The following is a 20,607-nucleotide window of genomic DNA, read 5'->3' on the forward strand; positions in this document are numbered from 1 at the left end:
TGAGACCTTCTGCCTCGCACCAGGTAAAGAACACACAACCTTGACCTGCCACATCACCATACACCACAAATCTCCACCACCATCTCCATGCAGAAAAGAAAAGTTGCAACACAGCAGCTGAGGAAAGCATGTGTCTATGATCAGGATGAATCTCTGAGCACCAACTAGGAGTTATCTCACTGGACTTCCAGAGAAATTTGGTTTTCTAAATCCGATGTGGTAAGCCAGTAAGACATAAGATCCCTGAGCCTCTAGCCCACCCCCTGATGTCATCAGGACTAGCCACAGCTTTGATTCCATCTGCTTTCAGTTCACAGGCTGCGTCAGAAGAGCTCTGACTCTTCCCTTGTCCCTGGCTATGCCCCAAATCAAGTCACGGTGGCAAATTCCTCACCCACCCTTAATCACGGAGCACTGTGAACTATGAAAGGTGAGGGGGCAGGAATGATTCTGTACTTCCCTCCTGCCCTTGACCAAGCTTCAGAGTGAATACCCCAAAACCCATTTGTTCATCTCACACACACCCCACCCCACTCTCTGCTCTCCCGGGAGAGAGATCCGAGCTTTGATAAAGGCATTTAGTGAGGGCTTCAGTAAAATGGTCTTGCTGATGTAGGAGTAACTTTTTAGGGCTTGAGAATAGCCTCTGAATCATGAGTCACCTATTTCAAGAGTCTCCTCTGGGGCTTCTTGGACGCTTTCCTCTTCCGCATCCAGGTCGATACGCTCCTCTGTGCTGTTGCGCAGGGTCCAGCACAGGCGGTAGAGCTGCGGAGAAAGCAGAACAGGCTAGCAGAAAGTTCCAAACAGTGTCTAGGGCCAAGAAGTTGGGAGAATAAAGAGATATACGTCAAGAAGGAAAAAGGAAAGTGGCCTCTCAGCACCAATAAGAACATATGTAACAATTCAGGTCCATAACCTTATATCTAAATATGTCAGGAACTTCAATGTAAATCATACACATGTAAACACTCACCCATTTGCTTTATGCCTATTCGGAGGCCAAGGGGCTGCCTTGAGTACAGAAATGTTTTGAATGAATGAACTCTTGGTACATGTGCTAAATGAATTTGTTCTTTTTAGCACCAGTTCTGGGAAACAAGACACCCATCTGTCCAGAACAGCAGTGTAAGATAATGTTTTTGTGCTATGTGTTTGTCACATTGTGAGGAGAGAATTTACAGAACCATGGGCCATTTACAATAGGAGAGAACTGGAGGCAGAGTCTCTGTTGACATGAAACGAGAAACTTGAAGAAGCCTGAAAATCAGTGCATTGAGTTCTTCCCAGCCACGCCCTCTTCCGTGACCACCTTGCTTCCTCTACAGCAAGAGGAAGCCTGAAGCCCAAATGTGCTTGAGGCTGCAACACTTCCCAAGACAGAGACGTCAGGAAGAATCACTGCAGCAGAAAGCTTGTGATAGATTCAGCAAGTAAACATGGTGGTCCTGCTGCTATAAAAGCAATTTTTCTTTGACATTAAGTTTTCTCACAGCTTTGAATGTTTGGCAATGGGACTGAAGATCTCTTATGGATTTCTTGAGTCCCTGTATTTAGGTAGGTGTAATGGGTTAACAAAACCCTTTGTCTTTCTCTATAGACAAATATAATTGGGTAACTCTCTCTCTGTGTTCCTTGGAAACCTGAAAAAGGTAGAATACCATATGTATTGGGTTACCAGAATGTATTGCTTGAAGTAAAAAAAAGAAGAAGAAGCCTCTAAGTGGTCATCTTCATGTGCACTAGGAGGGCTGTGAATATACCCTAAACCGAGAGCGACATCTAGAGCCAAAGAAGAGTATTGCCATTTTTGAAGTCTTGAATCAATTAGACTTTAGTATTGTTTGAAATTTCTTGAATTCTATGAGCCACTATTTAAAGGCTTAATAGGGACAGTTAAAGGGTAAATCATACTTCAGATTTCCCTGAGTGTGGTGATTTTTGTAACTAAGTATATCTCCTGCTGGGCCCCTTGGAAGTTCTGACCACGGAGCTGTTACAAGAGATATAAGTTCCTGTCGGGGACATGAGCTTCTAAGCCAGGGTGGCCCCTGTGCTGCCCATGTGATCTCACACCCTTGCACCTGAGCTGTCACTTGGGGAGCATAATCAGAGACGAACCCTTAAACGGAAATGTGTTTGAAGACTCCTGCTGAAGACGCATGATTGACACTGCCCAGCCGTCACCCCGAGCTTCCTATCCTGTATCCGTCTACAGCACCCCACCAGCAAGTGTGGACTGTTTAGCCACATGAGTGTGCAACGTCTAGTTGAGGAGAGGGTGACCAAGACGGGTGTGCAGCGTGCATGTGAGACAAGGGCAGGACAGGCCTCCCAAGTGGATACTCACGTGCTTGTCTTCGATGGGCTTGGTGAAGAGGGAGACAACCACGATGATGATGACAGAAATGGCAAAGAGGATGATGGCGAAGTACAGGTAGTGCACGCCACAGATAATCGTGGGACAGTTGCTGGGTTCCATGCAGCTCCCGGTGCCATAAGCAAACTCGGTGATCATGCGGGCCACCCCGATCAGAAATCCTATGATCAGTCCCCAAAAGGCTCCCTGTGGAAGAAAACCTGGGGTCACCAAATGCTGGACACACAAAACAGCTGTGCACTCCTGAGGGACAGAGGCAAAAGAATAAAGGGGAGAGAAATGACAGCCCCAGCCACCTGAAGCCCACACACCAGAACAGCCGGGAGGGTTGTGTCAGGCCGTGGGTGGGCATCATGTCGGTCGTGTTCCAGTGATGTGATTTCACCTGGGTCACGAGACAAGGATTCGGGACACAATGGGGTAAAGGGTCTGAGAACTGGTGAGAGTACCAACCCAAAGCCTTACTTCCAAAAATTCCCTTTTTAACTTTAAAAATAACTTGAGTCTCTCTACCTGCAGCTACTATTATCATCAGTCTCCATATTTAGACACATTTAGATGTAAAGTAATTGTGAAATAATTTGTATTCCTTAAAGACATGGAAAAGGCAATGGGTCTTTTGGGGACAGAGGAGAAAGGAACTTTTCCATCAGCCTCTTTTATGGATTCAAAGTCACTGTTTTTATTTTGAGACTATAAAATTCTTCTATGTGTTTTCACATTAAATTTTGGGTTTGCATATGAAAAATATGGAAGCCTTTAAGAGACTATAAATATTGAGGGTGATTTTTTAGGGTTTTTCTTCAACCCATTTTTCCTTCTCTCTCTCTCTCTTTCTTTTCTTCCTTATTTCTCTCTTTCTCTCTTTACCTTTCTTATCAGGCTTCACCTACAAGACCAGGCTGAACCTAGAGGCCGAATTTTAAAAGGACCAGTGACAAACTAGCGTGAGCTCATAGAAGGGTGGCCAAAAAGAGCCTTTCTGATTTTGTCAAGCGTTGATCTGAGTAGCGCCTTTGTTAGCCATCGGTCCTCCCACACTTTATAGTCCATGTGCACTAAATGACCAGCTCTTCTTTAAACGTATTGTGTATATATCACTCCCAGGTCTTTGCACAGGCCATTCCCTCTACCTAGGAGAGCAAGGTTCTTCCCTTCCTGGTAACCTTGTCCTAACCTGAATGTCCCCTCTGCTCCGCAGACAGAACTGGGTGGGCACACCCCCAGCCATCACTGACCACACTGCTGCAGAACTACACAGTCACTTCTCAGCCTCCTCATCTCAACTGGGTGCAGGCCCAGAGGAGAAATCTCTCCCTTTGTGTTGTGAGTGCCTCACCCCATGTCTGGCATCAGGAAGTGTCTGCTAGATGAATGAATGAACAAGGAGAAAGGAAAAGATGTTTCCCACTTATCCTCCGTACATTTATTTGGTCATATAAATGATTTCTTGACTTGACTTTGTGTGAACAGTATCAATAAAACTTGCTAAGGCTTTCCTTCTTTTCTGGCAATTAGCCCCTTCCTGTTCCTTTAGTCTTCATTCTCAAGAGGTGCTTGAAAAATCCGGGAGCCTTTGACATTTTCCTCAAGACTTAGAGTTGCCCCTCAGCACACACAGTGCCTGACCAGTCCTGAGAATCGCTTTGCAGCCCCTGCGTGCTGCCCTCTGGACATTTAGGTCAGGGTTTCTCGCTCTCATCTCTGGACATCTGGGTGGGATAGTTCGTTGTTGGGGTGGGGGGCCATCTTGCATATTATAGAATGTTTAGCAGTAACCCTGGGGTCTACCTACTAGATACCAATAATATTCCCCAAATCATAACAATCAAAAATGTTCCCAGACATCGCCATATGTTGTCCCCCAGGGGAGGGCAGAATGCCCCATTGAGGATCTCTACAGTCTATCCCAATTCTTAGCCTTATTGTTTTGAAAGCCCTGGCCCATTGCTGAGTTGAATCTGCTCGTGGCCCACTGCAATACTCAGCTAAGCTTCTAGCCTCATCCTCCTAATATATTTTAGAAGTCTCCCAGTGAACCAGCCTTGGCCAGTCACTACTGAAACTTATCCCTTTATGTGCCCATTTCTCTAACATGCCAAAGTCACTTTCAGGTTCAATTCTGATCTCACAGGGGTCTTTATCTGTGCACCTAGCTTTGTGCACCTGGCTTTGTGTAACAAGCAAATCTGGACTATCTTCCCAATAGCAAATGTCGAATGAAGAGAGAACCATGCGGTGATTTATGCACCTCAAAGCTGGGTCACTCCAGTGAGGTATTTCCCTGGTGTGTATTTGTTTCTGTCCTACTGGGAGAAAGGGGTCATCTCCACCCAAACCTAGGTCACCATTTACATTGTTTCAGACAATGAGCTATACAGTCAGCATCCCCATGGCTTCCCAGCCCCATCCCCAGGCATGTAGACAGCTGGATACAGAGACAGCTGAGCAACACCCCAATCAGAAGCCATATCCGAAGGAATCATTTTCGCGGTACTTCAGAACCTGCAAAGGCACCCCACTGGTGACCCAAACTCTTTAGCCTGGCTTTCACAGGGGCATTGCCCACTCTAAACTTAACCTGCCTCCCCAGATGGGCCTCCCTTATCCACACACACTAACTCCCTCTCCAGCCAGGTGAGATTCCTGCCAGTCTCTCACCCTCTGCCCTGTCCTCCCACCTCCACCTCCAATTTCTGGTGAGTTTTGTTCTCTCTGCCTTGAATGCCCTCTCTTCCCTCTCAGTCTCAGCCCGTGTTAATGTAGCCTTTCTAGGAATCCCTCCATACTAATATTTTGTGCCACCTTTTACCCCTCTATTGTTATGCTATTTTGCACATAAAGTGCTTGAGCACCCTCACTGGGCTCTGGGAAGCGCTGGCTGGAAAGCAGAGCTCACCACAGAACCAGGGGAGGTGGCCTATGCTAGGACTTCCTCTGTAGCTGCTTACCAGGGGCTGCAAACTTCCCAGGGAGGGCCATGTCATTGAGGAAAAAATCACCAAGATTGGATGGAAAATGTGCATCATTAGCTGGGAATTAGTTTGGAAACTGCAGTAAGGAGGACAGGGGAGTCTGGGAGAATTCGAATTCATGAGAGTCCCATGGCCCTTGGAAGCATTCCCATACACACCCTCAGCAACACACCCATTCCACCCTGAGATCTCTAGGAAAATCCCTCCCACAGAGAATAGGCAAGTCCAGGTGGGCATTTCTGAGCCAGAATGGGCCTTTCTGGCTACATGTGAATGATACTTACCGGCTCGGTGACTCTCTTACAGAAAATAGCAAGCAGGAAGACAGCGGCGATGGGTGGTCCCAAGTAGCTCGTGATGGACTGGATGTAATCAAAGAGCTGCCCGCTTTGCGCTGACTGCACAATGGGCACCCAGGCGATGCTGATGCCAATCAGCGCCAGGATGAACAATCTGAAACCAAAGCCCCCAAGAGTGTCAATAAATACACGTAGCTGTATATCTAATACATAAATAACTAGCAAATATATATACATATAATGACCACAGCAAGGAAGCATAAGTAGCAAATTCATTCTTGAGGCTTTTTTTCTCCCATATTCTGCCTTCTTGGGAAAGGTATCTGTACCTATGACTAAGTGAAATGCACTTGACTTCCAACAGTGACCTAAACCAGCCACTACCCTAAGAGAGGCCCACTCTAAGAGGCAGTACAGTATAGGAACACAGATGTGAACTTTGGGTCCAGGCAGTCCTGGATTCAAATGTTTACTTTCTCTGTGTGACATAGGACATTTTGCTTTACCTCTCAGAGTCTCGGTTTCTCCATCTGTAACCTGGGAATGCTATAAATGACTTTACAAGGTTGGAATAAGGATTAGCTGTAGTTAAACAAATAGTAGGGAAGTAGATTAGCAAGTAGTCACAGGAAAGACTATAATTATTATTTTCTTGTCCTTCTCTTTCCCCTTCTCCTCCTTCTTCTTCATAATAAAGTCAAAATCATAAGCCAAGACGAGTTTCTAAAGGAACAGTCTGGAGAAAAAGGAACACTACAGGTATTTCTCTCTCTCCTCTGATTGAGTTTCTTTCAAACCCTGAACAGACGAGGGTATTCCCTAGCAAGTCCTCTTACTGGTACTCTTGATTTCATTAGAAAGAAGACCATGATTTCTTTGCCTCAATTACCTGAATTTAAGGCTAAAACAAGTCTGAAAATAAACTTCACAAAACACTGTTTTCACTTATATATTTCTTTCTCTGAAATGCTATTCCCACTGCCCTCCACTTACCCAAACCCAACCCAGCATTGTGGACACAGTTAAGAGTCTTCCTCCCCCAGGAGCCTCCCCCAACTGCACGTCACGCTCACCGCTCACTTCTCTGAGCCCTTGACCGCTCTTACAGTCCCCACAGTGAAGTGTGGGATTATTTCACGTAAGTGTGAGTTTATCTAGGCAGGGACAAGCCGAGCCCCGGGGCGGCAGTCACCGGGCACACACAAAATCATACGTCCCAACACAATCTCAGGGCCAAAGGTCTGGCTCTGAGCAAAACAACAAAATGGCTCTCTTCCCATGTTGCATCTCGAGCCTCATAAATAACAGAAAAAGCCAGTAAACTCTTTTCTAAGGAAAAATTAGTCACGGTAATGGTGTTGCATCTTGTGAAACAGAGTTAGCAGACTCTCGCCTTGTCACCTGAGAGTGACCTGTCAGTTTTCCTTTCTTTGCTTTGTCCTAATCTTGGTCATGAGAACAATGAGGAGCACCCTTCCTGCATTCACTGGGGACCTTCCCCTGGACTGACTTTCCAGGGACTTGTTCCACCTGCCCTACTGCCCTATGGAGAGATGTAGTGGAGCTCCTGCTAGTCCTCTGTTCAGACCATCTGATTACAGATAATCACGATAATGAGCACACCTGACCCACGTGCCTGCTTACTGCTTTCCATATCCTGTCATGTCCATCAGTCCATTGGTAATAACGGAAGTGCTGGTAGCCCTGTACTTTAGATTTTACAGAGCGTATTCCCAAGCTCAGTATCACTCAACCCACACAGTGGCCTTGCACAATGTTGCTGCAAAGGATCAAGTTACTGGAGGCATCTGGGCCTCAAAGACAGCCAGTAAGGAGAGCTTCAGTGTGGAAGGCTAAGGGGGACAGCATGAGGCAGTGTACAGAACCCCAGACAAGGAGTCGGTTGGGATTCCATTCATGGCCCTGCCATTGTCCCAGCTGCCTAGATTTAGGCAGGATGACCCTCATTTTCCTCATTGATAACTTAAGGGTTAGATTAAATGATTTCTGATGTCACTTCTCTCTCCAGAGGGGCATTGTTTGATGATCTCCAATTTAAAGTTGACACCACTGGAGGCCAAATATAATTAGTCACAGAGGTTACGCCCATTCTTCCCAACCATCTCCCAGTCTTCTCTAGCTTGATGGAACCTCTGTAGTTATTCAGGCTGCATTTACCTTCCTGCAATCATGAGCTCTTTCTCCGATGCTTTCTTCCGAATCTTGGTGTAGAGGTCCATGGTGAAGAGGGTGCTGGCGCTGTTGAAGATGGAGGTCAGGGAGCTCATGAGGGAAGCCAACATGACTGACAGCATCAGGCCTCGCAGCCCTGGAGGAGAAGGAGGTAATGAGTGGTACACACAGCACTTCAGCTCTTTTGTACTGGAACATGTGAGGACTTGGTGTTTGTTTGCCCTCTGAAACCATGCCATGGTTGGTCTTTCATTGATCTCTCCAGAAAGACTAGACATTTTAAAGAATGGATTGTGGCTTTGCATTATACTGTAAACCCCCAGCAGTCAACAAAGACATAGGGACAAAAGATATATGAGGTTAACACCTTGCAGTAAGATGATGATGGTGGTGATGGTGTGTGTGTGTGTGTGTGTGTGTGTGTGTGTGTGTGTGTGTTTCCACCTAAGGGCACTTTTATAAGATCTCTCACCCAAAAGATTCATAATATAGCATAAACGTTTAAACTAGCATTCAAGAAAACGAAAAGACAATCATAGAATGGATGAAAATATTTGCAAATCATATACCTAATATGAACCTAGTATACAGAATATATATAAAACTCCTACAACTCAATGATAAAAAGACAATTCATTTGCAAATAGCCAAAGGATCTGAATAGACATTTCTCCAAAAAAGATGAACAAGTAGCTAATAATCACATGAAAAAATACTCAACATTAGGGAAATTTAAGTCAAAACCACAATGAGATACTCTTTTGCACCTACTAGAGTGACTATAATAATTTTAAAAAAGACAGATAATAACAAGTGTGGGTGGGTATGTGGAGGAATAGAAACCCTCATACATTGCTGGCAGCAATGTAAAATGGTACAGCCACTGTGGGAAACAGTCTTGCAGTTCCTCAAATAGTTGAACACCAAGTAACCATATGACAGATCAACTCCACTCCTAGGTATCTACCCAAGAGAAATGAAAGCATGTGTCCACACAAAAATGGGTACATGAATGTTCATACCAGTATTATTTATAATAGCTAAAAAGTGGAAACACACAATGTCCATCCACTGATAAATGGATAAACAAAATGTAGAATATCCATGCAGTGGAATCTTATTCTTCATTCCTCTCTAAGAATGAAGTCCTGATACATTCTGCAGCCTGGACGAACCCTGAGAACATCATGCTACGTGGAAGAAGCCAGACACGAAAGAATACTGTATGATCCCATTTCTATGAAACCTCCAGAGTAAGCAAATCCATAGGGACAGAGAGGAGATTAGTGGTTGCCAAGGGCTAGGGGGCTAGGGCAAAGTGTGGGGTGATGGCCAAGGGATATGGGATTTCCGTGGAGGGAGAAAAAATATTTTTTAATTGATTCTGGTGATGGTTGCTGAACTCTGTGAATATAATGCTAAAAAACATTCACTGTCTACCCTGAGAAAATCATATGGTGTGAGAACTACAGCTCAGTATCATCGTCTGGAGAAAGAAAAGACAAGGCTCTGTGTCCAACTGACCCAGGAGAGTCACGCCAACCATGGGCCTCATTTCTCAGTGGGGTCGTGGGGCGTGATATTATACCTGCCCAAATCAGAATAAGGAATTGCCATTTTCAAAATTTTCCCAGTCGTGAAAAGCAAGGTTGGCTGTAATCTCTACTACTCTTTTCATACCAAGGAGAGCACAGGGTTGTCCCGATGAGGCTGGAAGGCTAGGCCAGGCTGAGAGCCCACCACTGAGAGGACAGCCTCAGAATTCAAAGTAAACTTAGGGTTCACTCAAGTCTGCCATCTCTCTGCTACATGAACCCCTGCAACATTCTCTCTGCCCAAACCCTCCATCAACGGGAAACCCACTGCCCCACAGGGAGTCTGCTCCCTCCTGGGCAGTCCTGACCTGTCTCATAACTGCCTCCCAAGAGCCTCAGACCCAGCCCTGCGGCCAGGCCTCTCTGTCACGTACGATGCCCTGGAGTACCATGTGCAGAGCCGCAGTTCCCACCCACGGTCCATCTGCTGACCTAAAGAGCCAGCAGAAACCCTGCACAGAGGCCAGGGTAATCTAAGCCGGAACTCTAAAAGAATCAAGTGACTCATACTAACTGACACCTTAATTAATAAGCAGCCCAGCTAAGAGGAATAGTTAACTATTACCCCCATGTTATAGAATTTGAATCTAAATGGTTTGCCCAAGGTCATGCATCCAGTCTGTGGTTTTAAAAAAAAATTTTTAAGACCATCCCAAATTCCTCAATTTCAGCCTTGAGCAGAGTTACACGAGCCAGACTCTGAGTTTCTGTGTGGCTTGGAAAAGCCACTTTCCCGCTGTGGACCTCGGTTTCCCCAACTGTAAAATGAAGAACTTTGATTAGGTGATCTCTATGTGTTCTTTCAGTAATAAAATTTTATAGAAATCTACTCTAAATTTTCCTAATCAATACCTATGGGGTTTTTTTATTTCCTGAGACCCCCATCCTAACTAAATTTGCCTCTCTTGAGCCAAGAGAAAATCAAATCAGAATTTGATTTCTCTTCCATTTAAAAAATGAAAAGTAACCCCACAGGTCTACCCCAAAACTCTACCTAATCTGGACTCTATGTCCTCCGTCCTCTGGGATAATGCGTTCTCCACAGTGAGAAGCTCCTTTGTATCCCATCCAGCTACTGCCTCGAACGTCCTCATTCTACAGCCAAAACCACCCCCCGCCCCTCTCTCCAGGGTTTTCCTTGCAACAGTGTAGAAGTCAGTTCACTCTCTAGGTAAACCTCCACTTAGTTCAAGCCATCACATTAGTGTCTGTGGGAAAGTTTCAAAAGACCTTCCAGATGAGCACGGAAAAGCTGTGTTTATCCCTAACACATTTGCAAATCACCTCTTTTCCAAGCCCGACTGACGCACGAGTGCCCGTTCTGAGAGCCCACCCGAGCCCTGTGTGTCCTTCCCGCCGAGGGAGGACATGTTCACACACTGAGGTCACCTGGAGTGAGGCCTCCCCTCCTGACCTCCAGGCTTGGAAATGGCTTTGCCCAGAAGGCACAGAGAATCCACAGAAAGCCCAAGGCCAATCAGCCTCTCAAGAAAGACGCTGCCAGTGGGGACGAATCTCACCATTGGGCATGAGCTCCACCACGAGGGTCGGATAGGCAATGTTGGTACAGCCCACCTTGGTGCCGCAATGTTTCTCACATTCCGAGGGGACAGTGCAGGCCACTTTTTCTGGAGAGAGATGACAAGCCATGTCAGCAGACAGACACCGGGGAAATACTTTCAAGATTCACTTTCTCAAAACAAGGCTTCAAAGAAGACATTCCTGCCCGAGGCCCTGAAATACTCCCACAAAGAGTAGAGCTCCTGGCTGAGCCCTTCACTACCATGACCTTGCCCTGCTGGCCCTGATCCTCCCCAAGCTCTGGCTGGGGAGAAAAGACAGCTCCTAGACAGAAGAGGCAGAAGCAAAGAAATGCTCAGAGTGGGAAGGGAGGGGGCACACTCCTTAGACTTCAGTTAGCTACCCTGCGGCTCAGGAGTAACCATTGTCTCATTTGCCCGAAGGCCACAGTGATAGACAGACAATGGTGTGCGGATTGACTAAAGTGGGGGAGGACGTGTAAGAAGGAGGAGGTGGAGCAGGAGGGAGAGGGGGAGGAAAGGAAGGAGCAGGGAACTATAGGGCTTTAGAAGTGACTCGGAGTCAGAGATGAGAGAGAATGGCCGCTGAGTCCAGCAGAAGGCATCACCTGTGTACAGGATGCGGCTGATCATTCCAGGCATCACCATGAGGAACATGGGCAGCAGCTTCAGGTACCCGCACATCATGCAGCCGGCCTTCACGTGAGACATGTTTTTGGCCGAGAGGCAGCGCTGCACGATGACCTGCCAGGGAAAGCCCGGTGAGGGAGGGGTGCAGGTCACAACACCTTCCGGCAACCTCACCTCCCCTCCCTCGCATCCTGGGTCCTTGGCCTGGCACTACCATGTTGCCAAGGCTCAGTGACCCCCAGACCACGTGAGCCCTACCCTGCCTTCCCCAACCCCACAAGCCACAGACAGCCAGGAGTCCCTTCAGTTCCCTGGGTAAGACCCTGCCCACCCTGCACGTCCAGCACAGGTACCTGATCGGTGCACCAGTACCACAGGGCAAGGATGGACAGCCCGAAGATGAGCCCGGGCCATGGCAGGTCTCCCTTGAGGGGATCTCGAAAGATGTGGAAGGAGTCACTCCTTGGGGTGTAGCACTCCTCTCTGATGGTGATGTTTCCATCGGAAACCACAGTTGGAATGGCATTCATGTACTTTTCCATGAAGGCTTCATACCCTCCCACTTCGTGAAAAGCTGGAAAATACCGGTAACAAAAATCAACATCCCAGAATTCTCTTCTCCTCACAGTATTTCCTCCTGGGGATGCCTGAGAGACTGCGAGGAGCTGACCCACAGCTAGCGCCCTCACTGTGTGGTCTTGGGAGAGTTACTTTCCCGTTCTGGGCCTTGGCTTTCTCGTCCATTGTTAACCCTGCCCTGCCCCCCTCAGGGGCTCCTGAGGATCCAAGGCAATAACCTGCGAAAGGGCTCGAACCATGAACATCTTTACAAAGGGAAGGGATTCAAATTACTAAGAGAAAGAGATCTTGGTTTTGAACCAGGTTCAAAAACTCTGATTTTCCCTCAGCCCCGACCATCAGCAGTGGCCTTTGGGACCCCAGACACAGCCTTAGAGACATGCAGACCAGACCCAACCAGACCCCCTGCCTCAGGTCCTAGCCATGGGGTGGGATGGACAGAGAATGGGTGAGAGGGGTCTGGAGCTCTGCCACCCAACGACCGTGTCCTTGCAGTAGGCCTTCCAGTCCCTGCCCTGCAGACCCCTGGGGGACCACCAGGGAAAACTCAATGGATTTTATATAATATATAATAAAATGTATTTTATACCCTCCCATAATGAGTACCTCTACCCTCTAGGGATTCTAGTCTTGTCTTTAGGATTTTACAGACAAAATTTCACCAAATTAGGGGGTGGAGGGGCCAACATAAAATGCCTGCTTTTTTAAACTTTGTCCAATAAGGACATAAACAGGAAAAGTATCCCTTCCTATCATCAACTCACACAAGAAAGAAAACTTAACATCAAAATGTAGATAAGATTTAACCTAAGATTTAAGATACGACATTTGCATATAGTTAGTCTGATGGACATGTAGTCTTATCCTTTTTTTGCCCAGTTTCTCTGTGCAGGGAAGACCACATCATCGCAGGCCCACACGGTGGACCGCTGGCCCCGACTGTCTAGAGAGGACAGCGGGGAACACAGGTGTCGTCTGGGCCAGGCCCCACTCAGACATCCAGGGCCAAGGAACGTGCCCTCCACACACCCTCAGTGATGGCCAGTCTGGGCTGTACCACTCCCCTGGGGAAGGCAGGCAGGGAGGCTGGACTCGGTTTTCCTCCCTGGACCTCTGTCTCCGCCTCCCTGCCTCCTCAGCCTGCCGCAGCCCCACTTACCAAACCCGGTCAGGATGAAAGACCCCACCAGCATGATCGCCGTCTGCAGGGTGTCCGTGTAGATCACCGCCGCCAGGCCCCCTACGTGGACAGGGAGACAATGTGTTTGACCTCACGTAGGAGAGCACCCAGCCAGCCTGCCTCCTGTCCCCACTTGCCACCCTCTCTATCCACACACCTGTGAGCATGGCCCCCAGACACCCCACCCCCTACCACCACCCTCCCTTCCTTCCTGCTCTTGTCCTGTTACAGCAGACTGCTACCCAGCATGATCTACATCACTCTTCACAGATAGCTGGGAAGGTAGCGGAAAGGAGAGAGTCATCTCAGAGTTTAAGGAGGAAGAGCTTGATGAGATCATTTTAAGCTAGGAGATGACTCCTCGGAGATAAGAAATAGCACCTTCCTCAAGAGAAGGCAGAGGAGAGCAAACAGCTGACGTCTCTACCAGGTGGCTGGGACTTGACCAAATCCACACATTCAGAGGGCTACTTGTACACTGACCCTATTCCCAGGCCACCCAAGTACTTCGTGTCACCAAAGCTACAGGGCTCCAGCTGAGCCGCAGGTTTCGTCACTGACCCTGGCCCCCTCACTTGGGCAGAGTGACCCCTCCGCAAAGGGGCCCCCAATTGTTTCTCAGGTCATCAGCTTCTCCAGCCTTCCTCCAAAGTCTCCTTGTATGTGTTAGTCCCTCCTTCTTCCCCAGAGTGTCTCCCAGTCCCTGTCACATCAAACCCAAGGCCTCTGCCTGGCTTCCAAGGCCCCTGCCCTGTGACCTCGTTTGAATTATCAGGACTTATCACCCCCCCACACACACATCTCCCACTGACCACTGTCCTGCCAAACCCACCTGCTGCTCACCCTGCCCCTGCCCCATGTGCTGCCCATCCCTGCTTCCGTGCCTTGCTCTCACCTGTCCCTGCACCTGGCACTCCCTCCCTGATTCTCCCCACTTTGCCAGGTTCTCACCATAATCTCCAAGGCTAAGCCCTGCCCCACCTCCTGGGAGAAGCTGTCTTGACTATTCCAGCCAACACTGGAGTTTTCTGGGGCAATCTATACATGACTCCTTAGGGTCTGTGATTTGGGACTCAGCAAATACCCCATCCCCAAACTGTTTCCTGGGTGAATCTCTCCTACTCGAGAGAAGAAGCCTTGTTGCCTACTCCTTTTCACTCTTCCCTAGTACCTAACCCAGGGCTGGGCTTGAGTCAAGGCATTTGAACGGACTCACCTGTGATTGTGTAAATGCCAGTGATTACCAATAGGAGAAAGATGGCCAGGTACAGATCCAGGCCCAAGGCCAAGTTGATGAATATGGCCCCAGAGAAGATGTCTGCCTGGAAGTAGAGGAGAGGTGAGTTAGGGGTGAGAGAGACCAGCTGGCCGCAAGGCCAGGTGATGAACTTGAAGGGGTGCACAGAAGCTGTCTCCTGAGTAGCGTCAATGCCTGTGATTTCTAGGGTCCAATGTTGGCCCACACCCCCTTGCCCTTAGGCCGAAATACCACAGTTAAATATTCATATTTTTATTCCCAGTTAAGAACACGAAAGGCAAGTACTGCACGATTCCATGTATGTGAGTATCTAAAATAGTCAGATCCATAAACTCGAAGACTGGAATGGTGGTTACCAGTGCTGGGGCGAGGCGGATGCGGGGAGTTACTCAGTACAGACACTGAGCTTCAGTTCAGTAAGATGAAGAAGCTCTAGACAACTGCTGTAAAACACTGTTCCTAGAAGTCGACAATAACGCATTGTACACAAAATCAGCCAAGAGGGCAGAGCACACGCTAAGTGCTCCTCCCGCAATAAAATAAAAATAAAGGGATACAAATGCCTGAGAGACATGGTCTATTCCTAAGTTTTCCAACAAGCTTTACTTAAGATGACAGTAGATATTTCATGAAAAGAAGAGGATTCTATGGTCAGAGATGATCTGTGAAATGCTGGTTTAAACCAAGTTCAGGGTTTCCTGACCACACAACTCCTCTGAGTCCTTAACCATGCTGCCCCAGAAGGGGAGTGTGGCAGATGACCCTTCACAAACGTGTTTAACCATGGAACTCAGTTTGTCAGGAACAACTATTAACACCTTGAGGTTCCTTTCAGAGCACCTGTGGACGGCTGCTCTAAGCTATTATCCACTGTTTACACCTTAGTGTGAGAAGGTTTATCAGATCTATTTCCACAGCAAGTTTGAGTACTGCAGAGTTCCATGCAAGGGAAAGCCCAGCCCCACACTGGAGTGGAGAGAAACTTCAGCAACATCCAAACTGTATCTCTCCAACCCGGATGTAGTTCACCTTGACCTTGACACAACCAGAACATCACCAAGAACCTCTTGCTTAGCTGTCTTGGTGCCAGGTGGTTCAATCTAGATTAGCTCATATAACTTGAGAGTGAATTGTTCCCTTTTCACCCCTGAATTCACCAGTTCTTGATACAGTTCGTTTTCTCTTCGCTGCTTCCTTTAGCCCCATAAACAACCTTCTGCCCAGCTGGATGGTGCAGTTGTTGATTTTAACCAGCAGAGGGTGATGGAGTCATGCAAAATAAATTTTCTTGGCATCTCAAATTACTACCAGGAAGAGGAGGATTAAGGGATGATCGCGGTGAATCTTTTGTTTTCAAATCTTTAGGTAGGAAAGCAATCAGACTTCCCCTAAATGCAATGCTCATGCTGTTTCATTGCATAAAACCTAATACATTTCAGGGCACATGAAGGGCCCCCCATTAAGAGCCCTGGGAAATGGTACCCTTGTCTCTCTATTCTTATCTCCCCCTTTCTATCAGGGCCCTCCAGGGACCGGTCCCCTATTCCCTGCCTCTTCGTGGTCTGAGAGCTTGTCTCACGCCAACTGCAAGCCTGTGTGTGAATGCATGACCACCCCCACCCCCTCACCCCCTGCAAAATTGACCTCCTGAAGCCCCTGTGCCTTGGGTCCCTTACAGGTTCTCTAGGCCCAGGAGACCTAATGGCATTGCATTTCCTGGTAGAGGAGAAGAGACAGAAGCAGGAGCTAGGGAGAGACATGGTGACTTAGAAAGAGGCCCCCCACCCTCAGGGCTGGTGGTGGAAGGACCTGGGTTTTAACCCCAGCGCTGCCGCTATCGCCTTAAGGGGCTGGACGAAACATTGCACCGCCTCTCCACGTCGCAGGGTTCCCGTCTTTCAGCGGGGCTCGTGACCCTCAGGGACTGGGAGTGGGACAGCCCTGCCGTCAAGGAAAGTACTTCCTTCCCAGGCCCTGGAGCTGTTCCACCCTGCCCTCCGCAGCAGCGAAAAAAAAGAACGTCCCCAGCAGCACCTTAGCCTTGCTACGGCTGAAATGGTCACTCCTTCCTGACTCTACTCGCTGGGCCACTTGAAATTGGGCTGAGTAATCGTAAGGCCTGCCCCTCCCCTCCCACACCTGCATATCATCTCATAAAGTTACTCTCATTGAAGGGCCCCATCTGCTGATTACAATGGAATTCAAGTGAGTACGATTCAGTAGATTAACAAATAAGCACAGTGAGCAAAAATATCTGTGTGCGTCCCAAGGCTATTATTGCCTTTAAAATGCCCTTGATTAGTTTATTTCCCAGATTAGTTCATTTATAACATTTTATGACAACATATCACAGCAGACTGTGATATTCCTGTTCATATTTGAATTGCTGTTATTAGTCACAAATAAACAGCACACGACTCCTAAGATAAGCTATTAACAAAGTCTATAAACACTTCTGAGAAGTGTTGGGCTAATAGAAATCTGTTTTTATAATACCCTATTTCCTGGACAGATAAACGATTCTAACAAAAACTGACTCATGAGTAGAAAAAAAAAAACTAAGACAAATTTCTACCCCCATGAGTCACTCCTAACTTCAGGGATGAATTTCCATCCTTAGGAGCCCAAAAGCCATCAGGAGTGCCTGGGGATGATACCATAGCCAAGCTCACGTTAGCCTGGGTGCTCTGGCATCAGTCTTCAAATCTCCTAGGTGCCCAAACTTTATCTGCTTCATAGAGTATTTTTTCCTCCGTATCCAGATGATTTTACAGTTTACAAAGATCTTTAGACACAGGCAGGCACTGCTTGCATCCTCAAACTAAGGTGATGTGCTGTAACAGGTATGCTGGCTCCACTTTTCAGGTGAGAAAAGCCAGTTAATGACTTGTTCAAGGGCAGGAATCCCGAGTTTCCCGTTCCATGCCCAGTGACCTTCCAACAACGTGAAAAGGCGAGGGTCTTCCTTTCTGGAATATTTTCTGCAGAGGGCAAGGTCTTTAATGCAAAAAAAATTTTTTTACCTACTTTTAAAATAAAATAATTTACATCTATATAGTTTAAAAACAAACAGCACAGGAAGTTATGCATTGAAATGTAAAAGTGGTCCCACTTCCGCCCCTTGGCCCAAAGGTGACCACTATTGAGAGATTTTTGTCCACCAGAGAATTTTCAAATGGCTTGCTGAAAATCGTATACCATGATTATGTTCCACAGCCTCTAAAATAATAATTCTGAAGATAACAACATGGAAAAGTGTTTATGGTTTGATCCTAACCGGGGAGAGAAAGGCCACAAAATTGCAACTCGATAAAAGAACTCACACAATCCAGGCAAGGCCACATTATGAAGATGTTTGTATTTGAATTATAGAATTACAGGTGCTTCCCCCTCCAGCTTCTCTTAAATACTGTGGTTATATTTTATATAATTTTAAAGGTAGGGGGAACAGAAATTTTAAAACACAATATGAGTATGTTCCTTATGGATATAGGGATATACATATATGTAGAAAAATATAAAATTATAGATCAGAGAAATACATACCAAGTTAAGAAAGTGTTTACCTAAAAGATATATTTGTTCATATCAGTAATGTTTTATTTTTTTTTAAATGGTAAACTCTTTAGATCCATAGCTTCTGGGTGGTGACATTCACTATATTATTCTTAGTCTTTTTCTGTATGTTTGAAGTACGTCATTACTTTTTTATTTGTAAGAATAAGGAACTTTACCACCAGCTTTGGTACAAAAGAACTCTCTTATAATCCTATGCGACCATTTGTTTCACAGTTCATTCCAAATTGCTGCTTCTCTGAACTATTCGCCCTTAATAAAGGAAAAGAAAAGAAAGGAAGGGAGGAAGGAAGGAAGGGAGGAAATTTCCTCAATGCTGCTAAGCAGAACCGGCTTGAAGTGAAATAGAAAATTATGGTCCTCCCCACCAGGAGCCAGCAAACTTTTTCTGCTAAGGGTCAGATAATAAATGTTTGAGCCTTTGTAAAACCAACCACACAGTCTCTGTCCGACCTGCTTGACTCTGCCACAGAAGCATGAAAGCAGCCACAGACAAGATATCAATGAGTGGGTATGGCTGTGTTCCAATAAAACTTTATTTACAAATCAGGACATTGAATTTAGCCCAAGAGCTTTGTTCCCATCACTTTGAAGGTTTGGCTGAACACTTTCCATGGGACTCACGGGGAACAATAAAAATACAGGCCGAGCTGGAAAAATGTCTTAAAATAACAGTCATTGGCTGCCAGCCTTGGGCAGGTTGTTTTGTCTCAACTCTGATGCTCTGAGATGCTGTGATCTTACACACATGTGTTTTCTGTCCTTTCTGGTGCTAGTTGTATCTGAGCACCCAGTCAATCCTACCTGGCGATGATGTTTGAGATGGAGAGCCCCATTGCTCAAATGTCTCTTTCCATTTGTGAAAGTAAATGACGCAAGTGACGAGCATTCAAACCATAAGCAAAAGCCAAAGCTCTTGTTTTCACCCAGTGATCTAAAGTGGACAGTGGAGCTGCTGTAAAATTTTATTGCAGTCAGGCTCTGTGATAACAGCCCCAGGAAACCGAGACAGGGATATCGGAAGCCACGTGTAATCCATAAAATCTGAGGCTTTATCTCAAGTGACTACGCACCTTTGAATGAGATGTATGATGCCCTGATGCTGGACAGAACAAAGTGATCTCAGAACTCGATGGGATGGGTCCTCAGGCAGAGCCAATAAAACTCAGAGGAGCACATGGAGGAATAATCAAGCCTGGGCCTCAGCGCCCAGAAGGATGTGGCCACAAAACAGCAGCCACAGTCATGACCCCACGGCACCGCTGCTCAGTGGCCTGGCTCACATCTGGGCCGTGCACCTGACACACCTTTAGGTTTTCTCTGCATCGACTACATACCCACTGGATCCCCACATCCTCCCCAAGCCTTCCTAGCAGGTCCCTGGTTATTGGGACTGTCTCAGCATGGATCCCACAAGGCCACTCTTCTCACCCATCACAAATTAGCCGAGCCTCTCCACACGCACAATAAAACTGATCAATATTTATGTGCAATGTAAATATTTGACTTCCTTACTCTGTTAACTAACAATTTTTTGCCCATGAACCCTGAACTCCTGTGTATTTTAATCTGAGTGTCTGGCAGGTTGACATCAGCATAAACCTTTCAAAGATCAATTTGATTCATGGGCTCTATGACCCATGGTGAACCTAAAGTCGGAGAAATTCATAAAGACAAAGCCTTGCCTATGGGACCCTTCCCTTCCCTTCCCTGGAGCCTAAACGCCCCTCCTTCAGCTGATGCTGTCTCCTCACGGGCCTCCCAGGAACTCTTTTATACTGGAAGGTCATTTAACTGGCTACCTTCATTTTTCCCGAGGTCTTCAATTTTTACCTACTCTGTACTACAGACTGAAAGACTTAGAAGGCGAGGAGTAGGGGCAGAGGTGACATAATGTCAAAAGGTTTGGATTCAGTATCAAGAGTTCCTGCTTCTCATCCTAGTACTGCTCCTGTTTAACCCCACAAAGTCCCTCCCCCAGTCAGGACCTCAGTTTCTCTATCTGTAAAATGAGAGCGTAGACTTAGGGCGAGATAGTCTACCCCGTCCTTTCATCCTGTGCCTTCACTCCACGCAAGCATGGAGGAGAACTGTGTAGGGAACACAGTCTCTGGGGCTGAAAACACCCAAAAGTCAGTGTTGGCTTTGCCATGCACCAGCTGTGTGATTTGGGACAAAGAACCTAACTCCTCTGAGACTCAGTTTTCTCTTCCAGGAAATGGAAAACAAAATTAAAACCCCTACCCGTGCAACACTCTTATGAGACATGGAAAGAGCGTAAGCAAGGCCCCTATTGGAGGCTAAGTAGAGACTGGCGCCGAATAAAGGGCAGGTATCATCCTTCTTGTACGTCACTTAGGGGACGGCTGCCTCTGGGAAGCAGGTAGAGCAGGCAGGTCCC

General features: G+C 46.9%; 1 protein-coding gene across 1 annotated transcript in view; it reads right to left on the reverse strand.

Annotated features, from left to right (window-relative positions):
* Window positions 1-20,607, reverse strand: part of SLC5A1 (solute carrier family 5 member 1) — a 53,654-nt gene that overhangs the window by 4,688 nt on the left and 28,359 nt on the right. The window contains exons 6-14 of the mRNA XM_045826885.1: window positions 14,589-14,694; window positions 13,352-13,432; window positions 11,967-12,187; window positions 11,592-11,727; window positions 10,963-11,070; window positions 7,833-7,983; window positions 5,640-5,808; window positions 2,351-2,566; window positions 663-768 (exon numbers count right to left, since the gene is read on the reverse strand). Of these exons, the coding sequence (XP_045682841.1) occupies window positions 663-768; window positions 2,351-2,566; window positions 5,640-5,808; window positions 7,833-7,983; window positions 10,963-11,070; window positions 11,592-11,727; window positions 11,967-12,187; window positions 13,352-13,432; window positions 14,589-14,694 (1,294 nt within the window). The remainder of the gene's footprint in view (window positions 1-662; window positions 769-2,350; window positions 2,567-5,639; window positions 5,809-7,832; window positions 7,984-10,962; window positions 11,071-11,591; window positions 11,728-11,966; window positions 12,188-13,351; window positions 13,433-14,588; window positions 14,695-20,607) is intronic.

The sequence above is a fragment of the Phyllostomus hastatus genome, unplaced genomic scaffold (genome assembly GCF_019186645.2).
Source record: "Phyllostomus hastatus isolate PE091 unplaced genomic scaffold, TTU_PhHast_1.1 phas_scaffold_760, whole genome shotgun sequence".
In the NCBI taxonomy this organism is placed as follows: domain Eukaryota; kingdom Metazoa; phylum Chordata; class Mammalia; order Chiroptera; family Phyllostomidae; genus Phyllostomus; species Phyllostomus hastatus.